General features: G+C 33.9%; 1 protein-coding gene, 1 long non-coding RNA gene and 1 pseudogene across 5 annotated transcripts; 1 reads left to right on the top strand and 2 right to left on the bottom strand.

Moving 5' to 3' along the window:
- Positions 1-843: 843 nt before the first annotated feature.
- LOC131018544 (ATP synthase delta chain, chloroplastic-like) lies at positions 844-2040 on the bottom strand (annotated as a pseudogene).
- A 959-nt stretch (positions 2041-2999) lies between these two features.
- On the bottom strand, positions 3000-10861 carry LOC131015661 (mitogen-activated protein kinase kinase kinase YODA-like). Of its 4 annotated transcripts, XM_057944085.1 has the most exons (15): positions 10707-10858; positions 10439-10534; positions 10295-10353; positions 8101-8791; positions 7267-7995; positions 6927-7014; positions 6689-6751; positions 6134-6294; positions 5941-6016; positions 5571-5630; positions 5390-5497; positions 5059-5298; positions 4567-4655; positions 3408-4036; positions 3000-3299 (listed from the first exon to the last, which is right to left on the bottom strand). In XM_057944085.1, exons 4-14 carry the CDS (start codon positions 8619-8621, stop codon positions 3517-3519), a joined length of 2655 nt encoding a protein of 884 aa, XP_057800068.1. In that variant the 5' UTR covers positions 8622-8791; positions 10295-10353; positions 10439-10534; positions 10707-10858; the 3' UTR covers positions 3000-3299; positions 3408-3516. The 4 variants fall into 4 exon arrangements, with proteins under 4 accessions (XP_057800068.1, XP_057800070.1, XP_057800069.1 ...); XM_057944087.1 differs by lacking the exon at positions 10295-10353; XM_057944086.1 differs by lacking the exons at positions 10295-10353; positions 10439-10534 and having other exon boundaries at positions 10707-10861.
- Positions 10862-14271: 3410 nt separating this feature from the next.
- LOC131015662 (uncharacterized) lies at positions 14272-17988 on the top strand. Its single transcript, XR_009098641.1, has 3 exons — positions 14272-14495; positions 15577-15763; positions 15876-17988. It is a non-coding gene; the product is annotated as an uncharacterized LOC131015662 (long non-coding RNA).
- Positions 17989-18095: the final 107 nt, after the last annotated feature.

Consider the following 18095-nt stretch of genomic DNA (forward strand, 5'->3'; position numbering starts at 1 on the left):
AGGGGGACATGAACTATATACATCTTCATATTGAAAAATTTAGACATATAGTGACACGTATATATTAATGACAATAAAATTTGTCACTGTTATCTATTATTTGTGACGAAAAATATTATTATAATATAGAGATGTTTGGAGTGACAAAAAAAATTGTCACAAACATATTGTGACGATAAACTTTGACAACCAAAAAAATGTGTCACTAATATATAATTTTTGTGTCGGGCGAAAATATTGTCACTATATATATATATGTTTAGTGACAACACCATAATCGTCACTGATATATAGTCACGGTAAACATTGACAATAATATATTTTATCACTACTTTATTTTATTGTGACGCGGCAAATAATCGTCACTATACATATATGGTTGTAGTGACAAAAATAATATCGTCACTGACTTTTAGTGACAAAAAATATTGACAACAACAGAACTTGTCACTAATATAGTTTTTTGTGACAAAAAAAAAAGGTCTCACAACATATATGTTTGTAGTGACAAACGGCACGATCGTCACTGACGTATAGTGACGATAAATACTGACAAAAATAAATTGTGTCACTATTATTCATTTTTGTGACAACAACATGTATTGTCGCTACATATATATTTATAGTGATAAAATTATGGTCGTCACTGACATATAGTGACAATAACTACTGACTACAATAAAATTTGTCACTGTTACACATATTTGTGACGACAAAAATTGGTGTCACAATACATACGTTTGTAGTGACAAAATTTTTGTCGTCACTCAGAATGTCGTCACAAGAACCTGTTTTTCTTGTAGTGTGAGTTGAAGAAACTAACAACTCAAACTCACCTACATATTTCTAGCTTCAGAATTTGATAGCTCCATGTCAAAATTTTACATAAGAGAAAAATAGAAATACACAAATCTACAAAATCATTAAAAATGCATTAAAATCTACAAATTTACAGAAGCGAAAAATTAAGAAAAAAAAACACATCTTCACTAATTCTCCAGCTGCTTCTTCACGCTCATGTCGATCAATTTCGAACCTAAATTCCCATACCTAATCGTGAATCCCGCCAGCAGCGACTTGTCAATCTTCATCTTTATCTTCACATTATTCGCCCCCATTAGTTTCTGCACACACTTCTCGATCTCCGCCAGATGTTGGGTCTCCAGCTGCACCACCGACGTCACAGTCGCCACCTCTGTCATCGACAACTTGTTGACGATCAAATCGAACTCTGCCACAATCTCTTGATCAGATTGATACGCTTCATGTTCAGTAGGATGTTCAAGAAATTCAGCACGTGCGGCTACAGATTCAGCGATTTGCAGATCTTGTTGACGATCTTCCGCTTATCCTCGATGCCGACGGTAGGGTTGGTGATGTAGCTCATGATCGCCTTCTCGGACAAGAACTTGTCCACGAGCCTCTCCACGTTCGTCGTGGTCTCGACGAGGCTACCGTTGGCGAGCGTATTGGCATAGTTCACTGACTCGGTGTTCGCCATCTTGGCGCTGCACGCACCGCCGCATCCCCGCGGCAGAGGTACAGTTTGATGGTCAATTTGGTGAGCTTGAAGAGAGAGAGAGAGAGGAACAATAAGAAGATAATATTAGGGGCAAATTTATATCTTTGCACAAAAAATAGTTAACCTTTTAGTTTTTCATGTGAGTGAATAATTTTTATTTTTACTATGATAAAGTGGTCAATTTCATATATTTATTCTTAAATATGAGTCAACTTTAATATAATATTTAAAATATATTTAAACATTAACCTATTAATCTACTAAGTTGGCAAGTTGGCCCAATAGTAGCATGCTTAATGTTAAGAAGTTGTGTAATTAACCTATTAAAATTAAAATTTTATAGGGATTTTGACAAATAAAATTACAAATTATTTCGAAATTGCAATTTCAATGTGACTTTTGAAGTGTGGTGAATTAAATCACATTTTCAATATTTGCAATTCTGTCTCATCTTTTTTTTTTTCGATCCCCAGAGTGTTGAATTTGGAGCTTACATGAACTACTAAAGACGATGTCATTTTTGTGAGACCTAAACGTCATTTCGTACAATTTCAATTAAAATTTTCATAAAGAGAATGTATCTTGTATTTTGCAACCTAATATCAAACTAGCACACGCCCACTCGTGCGATGCACGATCAATATCGAAACTGAATGATATTTTAAATAAATAAATATGCATATTAAATATATATAATTTAAATATAAATATAAATCTAAATAAAAAATTTAAATTATCCACGATATAATTTCAATAAAAAACACGAATTTGAAAATATATAAATTTCCAATTTCGTATATTTTCAATTACCAGTTAATTGATTTTTATTGATAATTAAAAGAAATTATAAAAGAAAAAGGAGAGATAAAAGATGAGAGAGAAACAAAATAATTTTGTAACTTTAATTGATAATAACTTATTCGTTTTAAATTTATTTTTTATAATTTTTATATCAAACTAAAGATCTTTTCGTTATCTTTAATTTAACATCCATGTTGAATATCTTTTTATTAATCAAAGTTGACGAGTTTTATAAAAGAATCAAAATAAAAAAAGAAATATGAGGAGAGAGAAATTTTGGTGGGAAAAAATAGTCGTTCTACTGCTCTTTTATATAATATATAGATATAGATATTCAATAATTTTATTGCAAACAATGTCGTAACATAAATATTATGTGGCAAACTAATCCACGTAAACTCAACAATTTGGCAACCTAAAAAAAATTGAGCAAACCAAATTGTATTGAAAAATATGGTGATTTAATTCACCAAACTTCAAAACTAATGTTAAAATTACAATTTCAATAATTCATGATTTTATTTGACAAAAGCCTTATTTCATACTAATTTCTTGCCAATGTTTTGGGCGATCCACAAAGGATATGACAAGAGCTGGAGTAGAAACAAATTATTTAAGGCATATTGGATGCATCGATGCTGGTGCAAGAATATAGGATTTGAGCAGCAGAAACATTTGGCAATAGGAATACACTATATTTTCAGATACCCATCAGAATTGTCTATGAGCTCTATCCATAAGAATCATAACCTATCTCACACAGCCTCATCAAAATTTTGTAGTCCTATAAAATATACAAAATTGTAGAGAGACTGACAAAACACTTCCTGTAGTAGCAGAGGACAGGGGAAAAGATTCAAAATGCAAAATATAACTACCAAATCTAAAAACAATTCCCATCTTTCTCTCTACCTTTTCCTAAGTCGGAAAACATCTACAAAATATACAGTTCTCTACACCAGCCAGCTTCTTACATCTGCAAAAGAGAATAATTTCATTAATATTTGCCGTCTATATTGCAAGTGTAGATTGATGAATATATATGGCAAAGTATTGGGAAATTGTTGCTCAAAGATGTCTTTACCTTCAGAATCTGGGCTAGACTTTCCCTCCTTTTCAAGAAAGAAAAAGAATATACTAAAAATATTGTTTCGTTAGTCCATAAGTTACAACTTGCTTCATAATGCACTTCATTAACCTCTATTTCTGTGACTAGGCAGCGAAGAACTTGGCTTTAGTTCTGAACCTTGATTTAATCTCACTGGATTCCTCAAGAGCTGCTGTGACACCCGGTCAGCTAAAACTAGATGTGAATCATATAACTGTTCTTTTTTACCATGCACAGCAGGGCGTTCAACCTTGTTTCCACGGATATCATTATCCCGTGAAACGGATTCCAAGGACAAATGAGCTTGAATGAGTCCTCGAAATATATCAGGCTTATGCTCCTGAGACCCATTTCCATGTGCAGGGAAGGCATTTTGGGGCATAGCTACCATACCACTGCCTTCATGCAAATTCTTCAAATTGTATTGAGGAAGAGTACTGAGGTTGCCACCACCTGGAGGAGTTGAGGCACCAGATGCAGCCCGAGGGCTTGATATTGGAGATGGCGATAATCTTCCATTTATGTGCTGTGGAGATCGCGAACTAGAACGAGCAGTTGCAACTGGAGGTACAGCACAAGTGTTGTTTCTAGCCATATAGGCATCACTGATAAACAATAAGAATATCAGCTAGAGAATAGTCAGGCGAAACTGGAGGCAACATCTGACCATAGCAAAATATATATGTATTTATGGTGTCGAGCAATGAGCTTTATGCAAGACCTCATGCTAATGAAAATCTCTTGCCGCAAAGATACATATAGCAAGACACAACAATCATGTTATACTAATCCTACTGAATAGATGTTTAGCACGATATGACAGCTAGTTTATGACATGCTCATATAGGATTATATGGAGTACTGACTACCACCACTTCAATTTTCAATTCTGCTCTACTAAAAAAAGACTCAAGAAGGGTAAAATAGCAAAATACATAAATCATGTTTTGACTGAACACCAGAATTTCAGCAACTAATCTAGACTCATAACAATGCTACAGCACATTCACCTCAATTATGCATACCATACTAAAAATTTCAGTTGACATCATTAAGATGACATGTACTTGTGTGTGTGTGTGTGTGTGTGTGTGTGAGAGAGAGAGAGAGAGAGAGAGAGAGAGAGAGGAGATACCTAAATCCAGGAACAGTTTTTGGGGTTTTAGAATGATTGACGGTTCCTGATGAGTCCAAACAAGGAGGTGTTCTGGAATGTCCAAAACCCTGATGGAATCCAGCAAGTTAATTAAAAGGTAATCACCCTCGTTCTTGGCAATATGTAAATGTACTAACAATTTTTTGGTATGTCATCTTAATAGAAATAATCTCCAGATACTAAGTAAGGAATAAGATGCATTTAAAACCATATAATGATAGAAATCTATGCTAAAAGTAATGATATTTGACTGGTGACAGTTCATCCTGCCATTTTAAGACTTTTTTCAACTAAAACATTAAGAAGGCTCATAGTGTTGAATATGAAACTAGATTTTCCATTGGAACAGTCCAATTAAGCAGCTAACTTCACCTACATACTAATAATCAGAATTTCCTGAAGAAATAATAGATTATGGTGCAAGTTGGAAAGAGATAAATAAGACTGGAGGAGTTGGAAAAGCAAGTATACCAGTGCTCTGACTGCATGTGTGAGGACAGGTATTGATTCCTTAGGATCAGCAATCAGAACAGGTCTCTCCAGAGAAACAGAATTTTTTACAAAAGGATGATCCAGGAGTTGAGCCGCTGTAGGTCGATGAGATGGATTACGCTGCAAACACTGCCTCACAAAACTCCTCCCCTCTTCTGAGAGATGATTGGGAATTTCTGGAAGTTCCTTGCTATTTCCAATCTTAAACATAGCAGCAACCTTCAGGAAGCATACCAAAGAAATCACTATCATTATTCATAAAAGCAGATTATTGTACATGTAACTCAATATTGTAAGGACATCAACTTACCCCTTCGTATTGACTCCAAGGTGGTTTTGTCGTAGCCATCTCCAGGACAGTGCATCCAAGGCTCCATATATCCACCGCAAGGTTACAACCACTCGTATTCTTTATGACCTGTATATTAACACAATACTATAATTGGCTGAGATGGATCTACAACTAAAACTAGTGAATCATCTTTACAAACCTCAGGTGCCATCCAGTATGGGCTTCCTTTAAACGACAAAGGACAGGACTGCCCAGTTATCTGCAAATTACAGAAATTTGATTTAGATTTAGACTAACTAACCGAGATAAACAACCTTTTCTTTATTTATCGAATATTGCATAATTATTATTACTGCTCTAACTTTACTATAGGCCAGTGGTCAATACTAAACAATCAACAATGAGATAGTAACTTTTATCTTTTGTTTGGAAGCAAAGACAATAGGGAAATCTATAAAAGAATCATCCAGGAAGCCAAATTAATAACAAATATAAAATCAATTATAGAACCAGTCACTTAAGTTATGTCCCAAATGGAAACCGTTACGAAGTTAAGAGGAAGTGTTTACATGTTTCGCCATCCCGAAATCTGCCAATTTTACCCGCCCATTAGGGTCAACAAGAATATTTGCTCCTTTTATGTCCCTGACCAAATAACAATACGCCCAATCAATATACACAATCCCCAACTTGCACAATTTAAGTGTCGAACAAGAAACAATGGTAAAATATTAATTTCAAACAATATAAGTATGAACCTACCTGTGAATTGTGTTTTTGCCATGCAAATAAGCCAACCCAGATAATATCTGTTGGGTATAACTTCTGATTGCTGCTTCACCCAACTGCCCATACTCTTGGAGAATTTTGTAAATAGAACCACCGGACACAAACTCAAGGTATATATAGAGTTTGTCGTCTACCTGAAGACAGAAATGATATCAAATGGAAGTTAACCTGGACATCATTGCCCAGAACTAGAAACATCCTTCATTTAATTATATGATAAAACAAGGAAATAATGCATGACAAATGGTAGAAAAGCAACATGAGACTCATTGTTAGCTAAGTTTAAACAAATGCTTGCTATTATCATCCAATAAAGCATGAAACATTAATCCAAGACAATATGATATTTTCAACTTTTCCTAGATATTTCAACTACAACATATTAACTGCAAATGAGACAAAAATACAATGGACTCTTCTCCACTTCAGAGCATTTTTAATTCAAACGGTTTCTATAACCAGGCCAATCTTCTATAATTCTGGTGAGGAAATAAAAATACAAATAGCATCAAGATAAACAAGACTTACTGTCTCAGATCCATAATATTGCACAATGTTTGGATGATGGAGGCGACTTAAGAGTGCAATTTCCTGCAAGAATTACCCATTTATGGAACAGAGAGTTAGCGAACTTGAAATCAGACAATATGTATCATAAATCTGAATCATGCTGTTTCAAGTAGATGTCCTTTTTATTTCTCTCTAAATAAAAGCTCCAAAAATTTCCTCATTGCTTTTAATAGTAAGAAGAGTCCAAAAACCTCACCTGACCAAGTTGCTGAGCAGATTCCCTTGACTTAGCATCATCAGAGAATAATGTAACCTCCTTCATTGCACACATCTCACCACTTTCACTGCAGCCCAAGAAACAAGAAAAGTCAACTTCTCAAAGTGGTAACGGTTGAAGAAAGCAATTAAGTAAATTGTTGAAGCACTTTCACCAGTCTTGCATAAGCATAAAGTGTTGGCAAAGCCATTAGATGTTTACAAAGTACATAATGAAGATCTTAGAGGCGGTTTAGAATTAAATTAAAATTACCAAAAGCATGGAAGGATAGATGCCCTAATTGGACAGTAATGAAATATAATGATTTAAGATTAGCAACCTATTAAAGCCCAGATAAACATGTCCAAATGTTCCTCTGCCAAGTAGGCGTCCTTTCTTCCAGCGTGAACCTGGGCTTGGAGGATTATCTGTCCTACCAGGACTGCGTGTAATCCTGGGAGAAGTTCCTGCTGAATATGATGGAGTGAATGAGGAAGCATTAGAACTTGTTATTGGAGGAAGAGGCAGCCGATGGCTCTGTTGCCTTCCATCTTCAAGCCATGCTGTAGGCGACTCAGCTGACGGCCCCCCAGCACAAGGATGCAGAGGCGTCACTGTACCACTGTGTATTCTTGAGCTGGGACCAGGGCTCGTCATTCTTGGGCTAGGTAATGGTGAACATTCAGGACTGCACCTGCTGTTCGGCCAAAAGAGCTGGCATGTTCCATCTCCTGCGAAAGAGTTGTGCCCTGAATTGTGGACAGAACTCGGACTCGAGCCGTGTCCAGATCCTAGAATAGGTAAATCTGCATATGGTTTTCCTAGCCAGAAACCACCATTCATGATAGGCTCATGACAAAATCCCCTCATTGGACTTCTAGAAGGACTCGACATTGAGCTGTTAGGAACGCTTAGATGAGGAACTTTTATACGAGCAACTTTAGCATCTACAGGCCTCTGATTAGGTGATTCAGGGCTAGTTCGACAATGCAACAAAATATCAGCTGCCGGTGACATCTCTTTTGAACTCTTTTTCTTGGCAAAGGGAAACTGATCCCTTTGCTTCAATCTATTTGAGCAATAACATAGTTCAGTCAGAAGGAAGATACAGAATAGATGTTCATATTAGAGAAGCAGTTTGGCAAATAAATAATGTCGCGTGAAACAAACTCACCCAGAAGGACTAGCTGCATCAGATTTAATTCCATTCTCATAATCAGAAGCTTGAGGGCTTAGGAGACGTGAGTCAGATGGATCATCAGTATCACTGGAACTATCACTAGAACTAGAAGCAGTTGCCAGGTCCCTTTCACCAACTTCAGCACGTTTCCCAATTTTTCCATGCCCAGGTTTTGGAAGGGGATGGAAGACCGCGGTTTTGGAACCTCTATCAACTGATGGTCCTTTTGATGCTCTGTCCCCAGAATCAGCATGGTAACTATTAGTAAAATGGCTACCTGGAAGGGGAAGTGGTTGGGCCTGGGGCCTCTCACCAAAACTCTGACAACGTGATACTTGTTTGGATGGTGATGGGGACAGTGAATCTGCCCTAGATATCTTCTGTGAGGTAGTATCACTACGATGTCTACGAGGAGCTCCAGGTCTAATGCATTTCCTGTGCCATGAACCAATGAAACTTTCTACATTTGATTTCTTCTTCACATCTTTGGAAGATTTTGGCCACCATGAAGGCATATTTAATATACAACAGCAGCTTTCAATCCTCCAGAAACAGTATAAAAATAGATAATATTCAGACTGAACTGTCAGTTGCGATCCTTGGATTGAATAAACTTGGTGCAGAAAAGGCTGCTTTATATATCAAATAGATATGCAATGCATAGTTGGTAAGTACTGCTACAGACCTGCAGGCAGAAACTGAAATTAGTGATAAGTTCCCACTAAGGAAAAAAAAAACGTGAGCATGTGAGTTCAAAGGAATTGTCTCACAGATGAGTGAAATGAATGGCCAAAGCGTTCAAGATTTTGATAAATTTGGGATGACCCTTTGGTCTTCGGTAATACAAAAAAGCATTAAAATTGACAACCAGTCTATGAACATGTATGCAACAGCAAAGTGAATCATCACACCAGCAATTTTACATATCAATTGTTGATGACACAGAAATAACATTTACATAAATTGATCCTATGTATATTACATGTCAATCATTTCGTAAAAAGAAATGTTCGAATCTGGTCATACAAGTTTTCTAATTAAAGGACTTCTAAATTTTTCATTAGACCGAATCCATACTGAGCCATTAGATAATAAACCATAATAAGCGGATTATTTAATAAAACCACCAGCTTCATACACATCAACTTACTTCAAATAGAAAAGCAAGCAATCCTTTCACATGATATGCTTATTAGATTTTTGGATAATTGAAGTGCACGTGTCTGATTTGATTTAGAAAACATTTACTATCTTCCACCTAAACATCTACAACAAAACATATGTATATATAATCATAAGTAGGGATTGTTTGCATTTAATGAAGTACTAGAAGAAATTAATTAATCAAGACAAAAAAGTAAGAAAATCATCCTCATTTCCACCATGAGGATGAAATATATAGGCTACTTTAACAAGAATCCCATAGATTTTCAGGATTATATATTATCATAACATTTTGGTGGTCTGGAACCGAAGCATTTCTTCTTACCGGAGTAACGGAACAAAGTATACTGATTCATAGGTTCACAAAATCTGGAATCCGGTTTTTAGATCTTAACGTCACCAATTTCCAATTAATGCGACTTGCTTCAGCCGGTGCATATTTTTAAGTATTTAGAGTATATGGTATATTAAGCACGAATGTTCAATCATTTCAAATTAACAAAAGGTATTACATTTTTGGAAAAATTTAAACACATCGGCATCTAATGTTCGAAACACATTAGAGGATATATGAAATTACAGATCCATGATTCATGTCTTAGTGTATTGGAAAGACATAGAAACACATAAATCAATTAGCGTTCTCCACCAAGACAGACAAATAAACTTGATCCATGAAAAAACCTCACCATTATAAAATTTCAGATAAAAACTCCATCAAGGATATATGGGTGGGCATGGATCAAGGAGTGATTGCTAAAACAACAATATCAAAACAGTTTCAAGAACTTTCATTAACTTGTAAAATATTAAAGCATAAAAAAATTCAAAACCAACACTAGAATTTGACAAGTTCTTTAAACCCACACGAAGGTGTGATTGCAAAATCAGATAAATAATAAATGAAAACGAAGCCATTTAAGCTAAACAAAGTAATTGCCTCTTACAGAGACCCTCCCCCCCAACCCCACCAAAGAAAAAAGCAAATAATTTTCCAAATAATTGATGCTAAAAGTCGGCTCACCGGCTCACTATTTGGAAACATTATGCAACTCGTAGACCCTTCATTTCATTGAATTGAAGCTATAATGAAATCAGAACCAGCGTTAGCCAACCCTCTTACAGAATTAATCTATGCATACACATCGATCAAAAAAAAAAAAATCACCTGAAAACGGACTGTGAACTCAAAGACAAAGCGCCGAAACGTCTCAAAATTTTGCAATACAAAAATGCAAAGCGAGCAACACTAGAAACGCGAACCCTAACACAAAATCACTGTTTGTTATACTGCAGGTGAAGAAATGGGATTGGTAGGAGCTAATGAATTTATAAGAGTAAAAATGGGGTAATACGCGGTGAATCGCAGTATGGATACACATAATCTGAGAAGAATTACGAGAATGCAAACCCTAATTGATTGCAACTGTACTCACCGGAGGGAGGGGCAGCACGAACCGGACCGAATATTTTATCCGTGCTCACATAATCAGCATCACTTTTAGAGTTGCAGAGAGAGACAAAGAGAGAGATATTTTTTAGAGAGAGAAAGAGTGTACGGTCTTTATTAATATATAGGTATGTGTATGCCGTAATGCATGCCCCCTTTTCTAGAGAGAGACAACTACTGTTGACACCCTTTTGACATTACATGACCCGTAAATATGGTGTCATATAAGTAGTTAAAAAGAAATTACTTTAAACAGGGAAAATGATAGTCAATAATTAAAAAAATACATAAAATCTATTGACATTTAAGTTGGTGTATAAGTTTATCCTTACTAAAAATATAATGATTAAAAATTAAAAGCTTTAATATCATCTTACCCACATAGCTAGTGGGCCACAAGTCCAATAAATCAATTTGATTTGCTCATATGTTGATTTGTTTGAACAAATTTTTTGTCATTATTTAAGGTGTAGTTTTATTATTTTGGTTCTGAGTTTGATGATAAAGTCTCATTTCTGATACCGTAGAATTTGCTTTGATTTCTATTTATAAGTTGTATTGATCTGCTTCATTTTTTTTCCTTTTATTACTTCAACGTTGAATAGAATGTTTATTGACATAAAAATGTAGAAAAGATAAGTTCAATCATTACCTCTCACAGGGACAATTATTAGCTAATATGCAAGCTAAGGTTGAAAAAGCATTCATTTTTTCTTTGAGTACTGCTAAACACACATAATATGTGCGTACATAATGCCCTTGAAAATTTATTACCTAATTTGAATTATGATTATTACTAGATCACCCTTTATTTATATGGGAAAATTTCTAAAGATTTTTTTTCCTTTTTTCACTACAACAATTTTCGGAAACAAAATATTGATGTCCACTAATCAAGATCCTATCTACTTAAATATGACCACTTTATTTTAGAAATTATATGAAACGATTTTATTATTTTTTTTTATTTAAAATACAAATTTCAGTCTTCACAATCTTATGTATTGATATATTTTTTTTGAAGAATGAAATTCATGGATAAGGTAATACTATATTTTTTTTTAAATATCCTTTATAAAATGTCACAATATTCCTCTAATATTTAATTGTACAATGTACTACTAATATAGGAGTAATACTTTTTGTTTTGTTTTACCTTTTTTCTTTTTCATTTGTATTTTGTTTTCTCTTTTCAATATGTTTACTTTTTTATTTTCACAATTATAGTAATTCATTTCTATTTTTTTTTTTTGAGTTCATTAAATTTATACTCCCTCCGTCCATAAAAAATTTCATATCTTTTCTTTTTGGGTTTCTACCTATTTTTGGACTATACCCCACCACTTATAATTACTCTTACTTTCACAACTCTCAATATTAATTATAACACATTTTTCTCACTCTCAATACATCTAACAATCTTTTTTTTAAAATGCGTATCACTCCCTCCTAGGAAGTTTTTTCGTGGATGGGGGGAGTAATATAATTTTATTGAATAATTGATTGATGTACATGATATTATTACCATAATCATAGTCAATTTTTTTTATTTACTTTGAGTTTACTAATTTATTATAATATAATGTCCTATAATACATTTTAATTGAGTTATAGATCGATGTGCTCAACCTATGACATTATTCTCACATTTATAGTCATACATTTATGTTTTAAAAGTTTTATTTCAATTTCACTAATTTGTTATGATTTATTCATTAATCTATACTTTTATGAAATAATCAAAGAATGTACATAACATATGATATTATTCTAAGCATTTTAGTTATTCTTTTTTATTTTTTATTTTTTATTTCAAGATCACTAATTTATTGTAATATAATGTCCTATAGCATAATTTTATTTAGTAATTAATAGATGTGTTAGTGTATGACATTATTTTTGCTACTATAGTAATTTATTTCTATATTTTTACTTATTTCGAGTTCACTAATTTATTATGATATATTGTCCTATAGTATATTTTTATTAGTTATCGATCGATGTGCTCAACATATGACATTATTCTCATAATTATAGTCACTCATTTACACTTTTTTTAATTTTACAATTGTTATGATTTTTTTATTAACTTGTACTTTTATGAAATAATCAAATAATGTAACTAATATATTATATTATTCTAATCATTTTAGATATTCCTTCATATTTTCTATTTTTTGTTTCAACGTTACATTAACGTGTCAATAATCTCAACTTTAAAACAATATTTTAAAAAACTAAAAGAAACACAAAAAAATATTTAACATATAGAAATTTTAAATTGTCATAACTTGCTCAATTTAAATTGATTTATACCTTTCATGTATAAATGAAGATACTCCCTCTATCCACCATTTATTGACTCATTTCATAGTGACACTAGTTTTAAGAAATGGGTGAGTTATTGTGAGTGGAATGAGGGTCACACTTTATTGTTAGTGAAAAAATTATTAAAAATGAAATGGGTCAAGAATTGGTGGATGGACCAAAATGACAAAATGGGTCAAGAATTGGTGGACGGATGGAATACATAATTATATATTGAATGTTTTATCTCGACACCAGTTTTTTAACTGGTGTCTGTTAGCACACTTTTTAAATTACTATAAATTATGTATTAATAATAATCTCATCTAATTTATTATAACATAATCATATCACTATAATTTATTATAATATTTAAAAAATATTGCGTATTATAATTTGTCATTCAATATAAACTACAATCATTGGTTGATAAATCACTATTGCTACAATAATCTCATTTCACTAGGTTTTCTTTATAATAATAATAATAATAAGTTAATTTGATGGGATATTTACTTAATCATCATCATCATCATCATTATTATTATTATTATTATTATTATTATTATTATTATTATTATTATTATTATTATTATTATTATTATTATTATTATTATTATTCCTTCAATTTTCTATTACTTATTATCATTCAAAAAGATAAAATTAAATTAACCATCCAATTATTTGGCATCCACCTAATCGGTGTTCGTCACGAGTACAATTTGACTAACAGTCATGTATCTGTATGTAGTGCAAAAGAAAGGTAGATGATTTGCTAAATATAATCGAGCGTCACAAATCACAATAATGATTTTATGAGTGGAATTGGTTTGCTTAATTGAAGGAAACAATATTTTATTATTGTGCAAAGATTATATGCAATTCATTCCTTAATTATTGTTGGGGGTGATTACGTAAATTGTAAATTCAACTAAAATAGAATTAATTCTATAATTCATAAAAATATATAAAATGACGTAAATATCCAATTATGTGCGCACATATTATGTGCGTTTATCATTTCCCTTTTTTCCTCTAAATAAAAAATCATGTATCTAGATGAGGGTAAATTCTATGCCGCACAGAGGTGCCCGACACCCTCATAGCTGATGATCGACACGTGTCCTTGTTCTATTATTTATTATTATTATTATTATTATTATTATTATTATTATTTTGCAGAGTTGAGTTAACGCTGTTAACTCCTCCCGTTAAGCCATCATTACATTCTTGGGGATTGGTGTATTGCGGCATCAGAATTCGGCAATTTTACGTGATCGAATGTTCGGCAACACATACAAATGTACATTTTGGGCGCCATTTTAGAAATCAGATTTCATATTTGTGTATTTTTCGTCGATCCCTCTTTCATCTCGCATCTCTCTCACCATGCGACCGAAAATCCTCTGCCGCCCCACTCCACCGCTCCCACCGCTCTCCTTCACCACCGGTCCACCACCATCGCCTAGTGTCTATTCTTATCTCCAGGGCCGGCCCTTTGATATGGCCAATGGGGCAATGGCCTAGGGCCCCCAAATTTAGGGGCCCCAAAAAATATAAAGCCCATTAGTATTAGTAGCCCAATTATTAAAAAAAAAAAAATTTATCTACAACCTAACCTATTTCTAATCAGCAAAACAGCAGCAACGTCTCTTTCTCTATTTTTTTTCTTTTCCTTGCTGAATAGCTCTAAAGTCTAACGTCTCTCTTCTCTCCCAATTCTCCAATCGCGCTGCCCTGCTGCTCATTCCTAATTTCCTATTTTCTGTGCTAATTCTCCAGTGCCCATCCATCTCTCTCTCATTCTATTTTTAATTTCAATTTGCTCAATTTGCTTGCCGCTGCTCTGCTCGCTGCGCTGCGCTGCGCCGCTGCTCAGCCGTTGCTCCGGCGGTCGGGCCTCGGCTGCCTCTGCGGCTCTGCCTGGGCTGAAATCAAAGGCCAAAGGGTATTCTTCTCTGCTCAGCTGCTCAGCCTTTGCAGCTTTGCTTCATTTTCGAAAAAGGAAGGTATTTTTTTTATTATTTACAAGAATTCAGAGGAGGCATTTTATTAGTTTGTAAGGTTATAAAATGTTGCCTAGAAAATATTCCTCAGGAAGTCAAAAAAGAAATAAAAGAAAAAGAATTGATGAGGTGATTAAAATTCAAAGAGGAGCTCTTGATAAATTTCTTATATCTAGTTCTAGTTCTTCGGTGAAAGAAGTAGAAGTGATTGAGAATGAAAAAATTGATGCTTTGAATGAAGTTGAAGTAGTTAATGATATTGAGAATGAAGAAATTGATTTAGATGAGGATGAGGATGATGCATTGAACATGAGGTATTAGAAAAGCTTGATCTTGAAGAAATTATTGATGATTTTGGGTCTCAAAATGCTAGAAGATCCAAGTTATTTTTATAATTATTTTATCATTGTTTTCTAGTTTATTGCACTTTATGGTCAATATTACAAGTTTACAGCTATCTCAAATTTGCTACTCCAACTTCTCCAAGCTTCTTCTTTTAGGGGCCCCTTTTTTCCTTTTCGCCTAGGGCCCCCGAAATGTCAGGGCCGGCCCTGCTTATCTCTTTATTATTAATTTTATATTTGCTCTTTCTCTTTCTCTCACTTAATTTCTCGTCTCTCTCTCTCACAGTGGTTGCCGCGTTCCACCTCTGCTCCATCACTGCCTGAACACCTTTGGCGGTGAAGTCTCTCATTCGTCGTCGCCGTCGCCATCCCCTACTCGATTTCAGGTAAGTTTGTCCCAATTTTCGGACAGAGGGCTTTAAGCATAGGGCTTGATTTTTGAAATTTCTGCGGGTTTAGCTAGTAGCTTAGTTCTAATTTCTCATCTCTCTTTCACAGCTGTTGCCGCGTTCCACCACCTCCGCTCCACCACCGCCTAAACACCTTTGACGGTGAAGTCTCTCATTCGCCATCGCCATCCCTTACTCGATTTCAGATAAGCTTTGTCAAAATTTCCATTGCTAATTAATTTGTCCGAATTTCTTTGTTGTCTTTCTTTTTCTGCTTGGTTTTGAGTTTCTATGGTTCAGCTTGAGCTTTACTCATTAAGATCTGATTTCTAGAATAATAAACCAAATCTTTGAATTAATTTAAGTCATTGGTGATTCTCTATTTAGTTAAATTTCTTCCTCAAGCTACATTTCACTCATTTTCATATACGAATTGGATCTATTTTATGTTGCTTTTCTTATTACATTGTGGAGACTGGAGAATCTGGGGTAGTTGGTGACTTGGTGTATATAATTTGGAAATGTAAGATCATGAATGTATATATGTTGTCTTAGGGGGCATTCGATTGGCTGTGTTATGCAACAGATAAAACTAACCGCCAACATTTGAAATATTAGATCGTAACCGCCCCAAAATATAAATAATCTTAGCCAGAATTCATGCAAATCCATACCCACTTTTGCCCGAGTCACCTTCCTTTTAGACCCCTTTCATTGCCCTATCCAAATATTCTACTGCTTATCTCCAATCAATCTCCTTTAAACATCCATTAGTACTAGAAACATTTCATGTAGTTGGCAAGTTGGACACTTGGACTTGAAGAGAATCTATCATATTAATTAGAATAATATAGTCACATATGTTGAAGTGTAAGAATTCCCTACAATTGTTGGACAGATTGAACTAAATAGCTGGAATATACTAAAAAGTTGCCTTCCCATATCTACTGACTACAAAACATAGGAAATGCTTCAGCCCTCTCCCTGTCCTTCTTTTCCAATCACTCTATTCCTGATAGCTCAGAATTTTGGTATTAGGCGCTTTAAGTTATAGTGTAATTTAATAATTTAAACTATGCAAACAAATTATATGTTCCGCAGCATGTTTCTGAACCTTTCCTTATATACTACATCATCTAAATATACTTGTGCCTTTTGATATAGTTTAATTTGTATAATGTGAATTGCTTGATGTGGTTTCTCTTTGTTGTTATACTCCATTTTTAGGTTGCAAACTACGGTGAAGGACTTTGTTTGGTGTTGCTTTACTCGTGAAAAAAGAGAATGATAAGTGAGAAACAAAAAGAGGTGGAAATGGTGGTGATTCAAATAAGATAGAATTATATATTCTATTGTAGCTGTTAAGTCTCTATTTTTTCATATGAAAACTGTTGGTTTTTACTTAAGTTAGTGTAGCATGTCAGCTCTATGTTATTGAAACTCACTCTAATTAGAAAATTCATACATTTACACTATAATATGTGTAGTTGAATGCCATAATTTATCTTATCATGATAAATCAACCAAAGATAAATGTTTTTTATTTTATTGCAAATGATTATTATGCAGTTTTGGGTCTGGTAATAATAAAAATCTCGAATTCAAATTTATTTTGTTAATCTTGATGTATTAGGATTTCCCAATTTGTCTGTATTTTTTTGTGTCTTCTATTATGCTGTCATAAAAAAAATTATAAAAAAATTGAGACGTATGGGTTAGTCTACTTTCAAGAAATTGTGCTTGCTTTAGGCTCTTTTGTTATCATGCAGTTTCCTTTCATTTTTAGTGACAAGAGAGTACATCATTGGCCGTTGGATTTGGCAATATGTAGGAAATTATTACTACTATAGAACAAGGTATGCATTGAGGCTGTGAATCACAAGCTGAGTCGAGGAGATGAGAACGCCATGGGAGCCGAGGAGACGTTGGTGGACCGGACGAAACCATTCCTCACAGACGTCCACAGCTGCTCCCAGAATCTGACCTCGAGCTGTGAATCATAAGTTGAGTCCTCATAGGCATTGAGGCAGTCGAGGTAGAGTAGGAGATGCATTTATATTGATGTATTTGGAAATATGTTGGGAGATGCAATTTTTGTTGTGTATTTAGAAATATGGTGGAAATACAAGTGATGGTGTAAATACAATGAGGAGAACTGCCTTTTTTATGTTGTGTACCTCTTGTTACTACATACGAAATGAAAGAGATCATTACAATTTAAATTCTCAACTTTGGATGCAAACTGATTTTGAAAAATATTTGAATAATGTCCCAATATTTTTGATTTGCTACAAATTCGATCTTTCTATAATTTCAAAAGCCTTCAATT

Source organism: Salvia miltiorrhiza, chromosome 3 (assembly GCF_028751815.1).
Source record: "Salvia miltiorrhiza cultivar Shanhuang (shh) chromosome 3, IMPLAD_Smil_shh, whole genome shotgun sequence".
NCBI classification, from domain to species: domain Eukaryota; kingdom Viridiplantae; phylum Streptophyta; class Magnoliopsida; order Lamiales; family Lamiaceae; genus Salvia; species Salvia miltiorrhiza.

Coding starts and splice junctions, on each gene's coding strand:
- LOC131015661 (XM_057944086.1), bottom strand. CDS start 8,621: ATGCCTTCATGGTGGCCAAAATCTTCCAAAGATGTGAAGAAGAAATCA. Junction 5,498..5,570: donor CATACTGGATGGCACCTGAG/GTTTGTAAAGAT, acceptor GTTAATATACAG/GTCATAAAGAATACGAGTGG. Junction 5,299..5,389: donor CTTGGAGTCAATACGAAGGG/GTAAGTTGATGT, acceptor TGCTTCCTGAAG/GTTGCTGCTATGTTTAAGAT.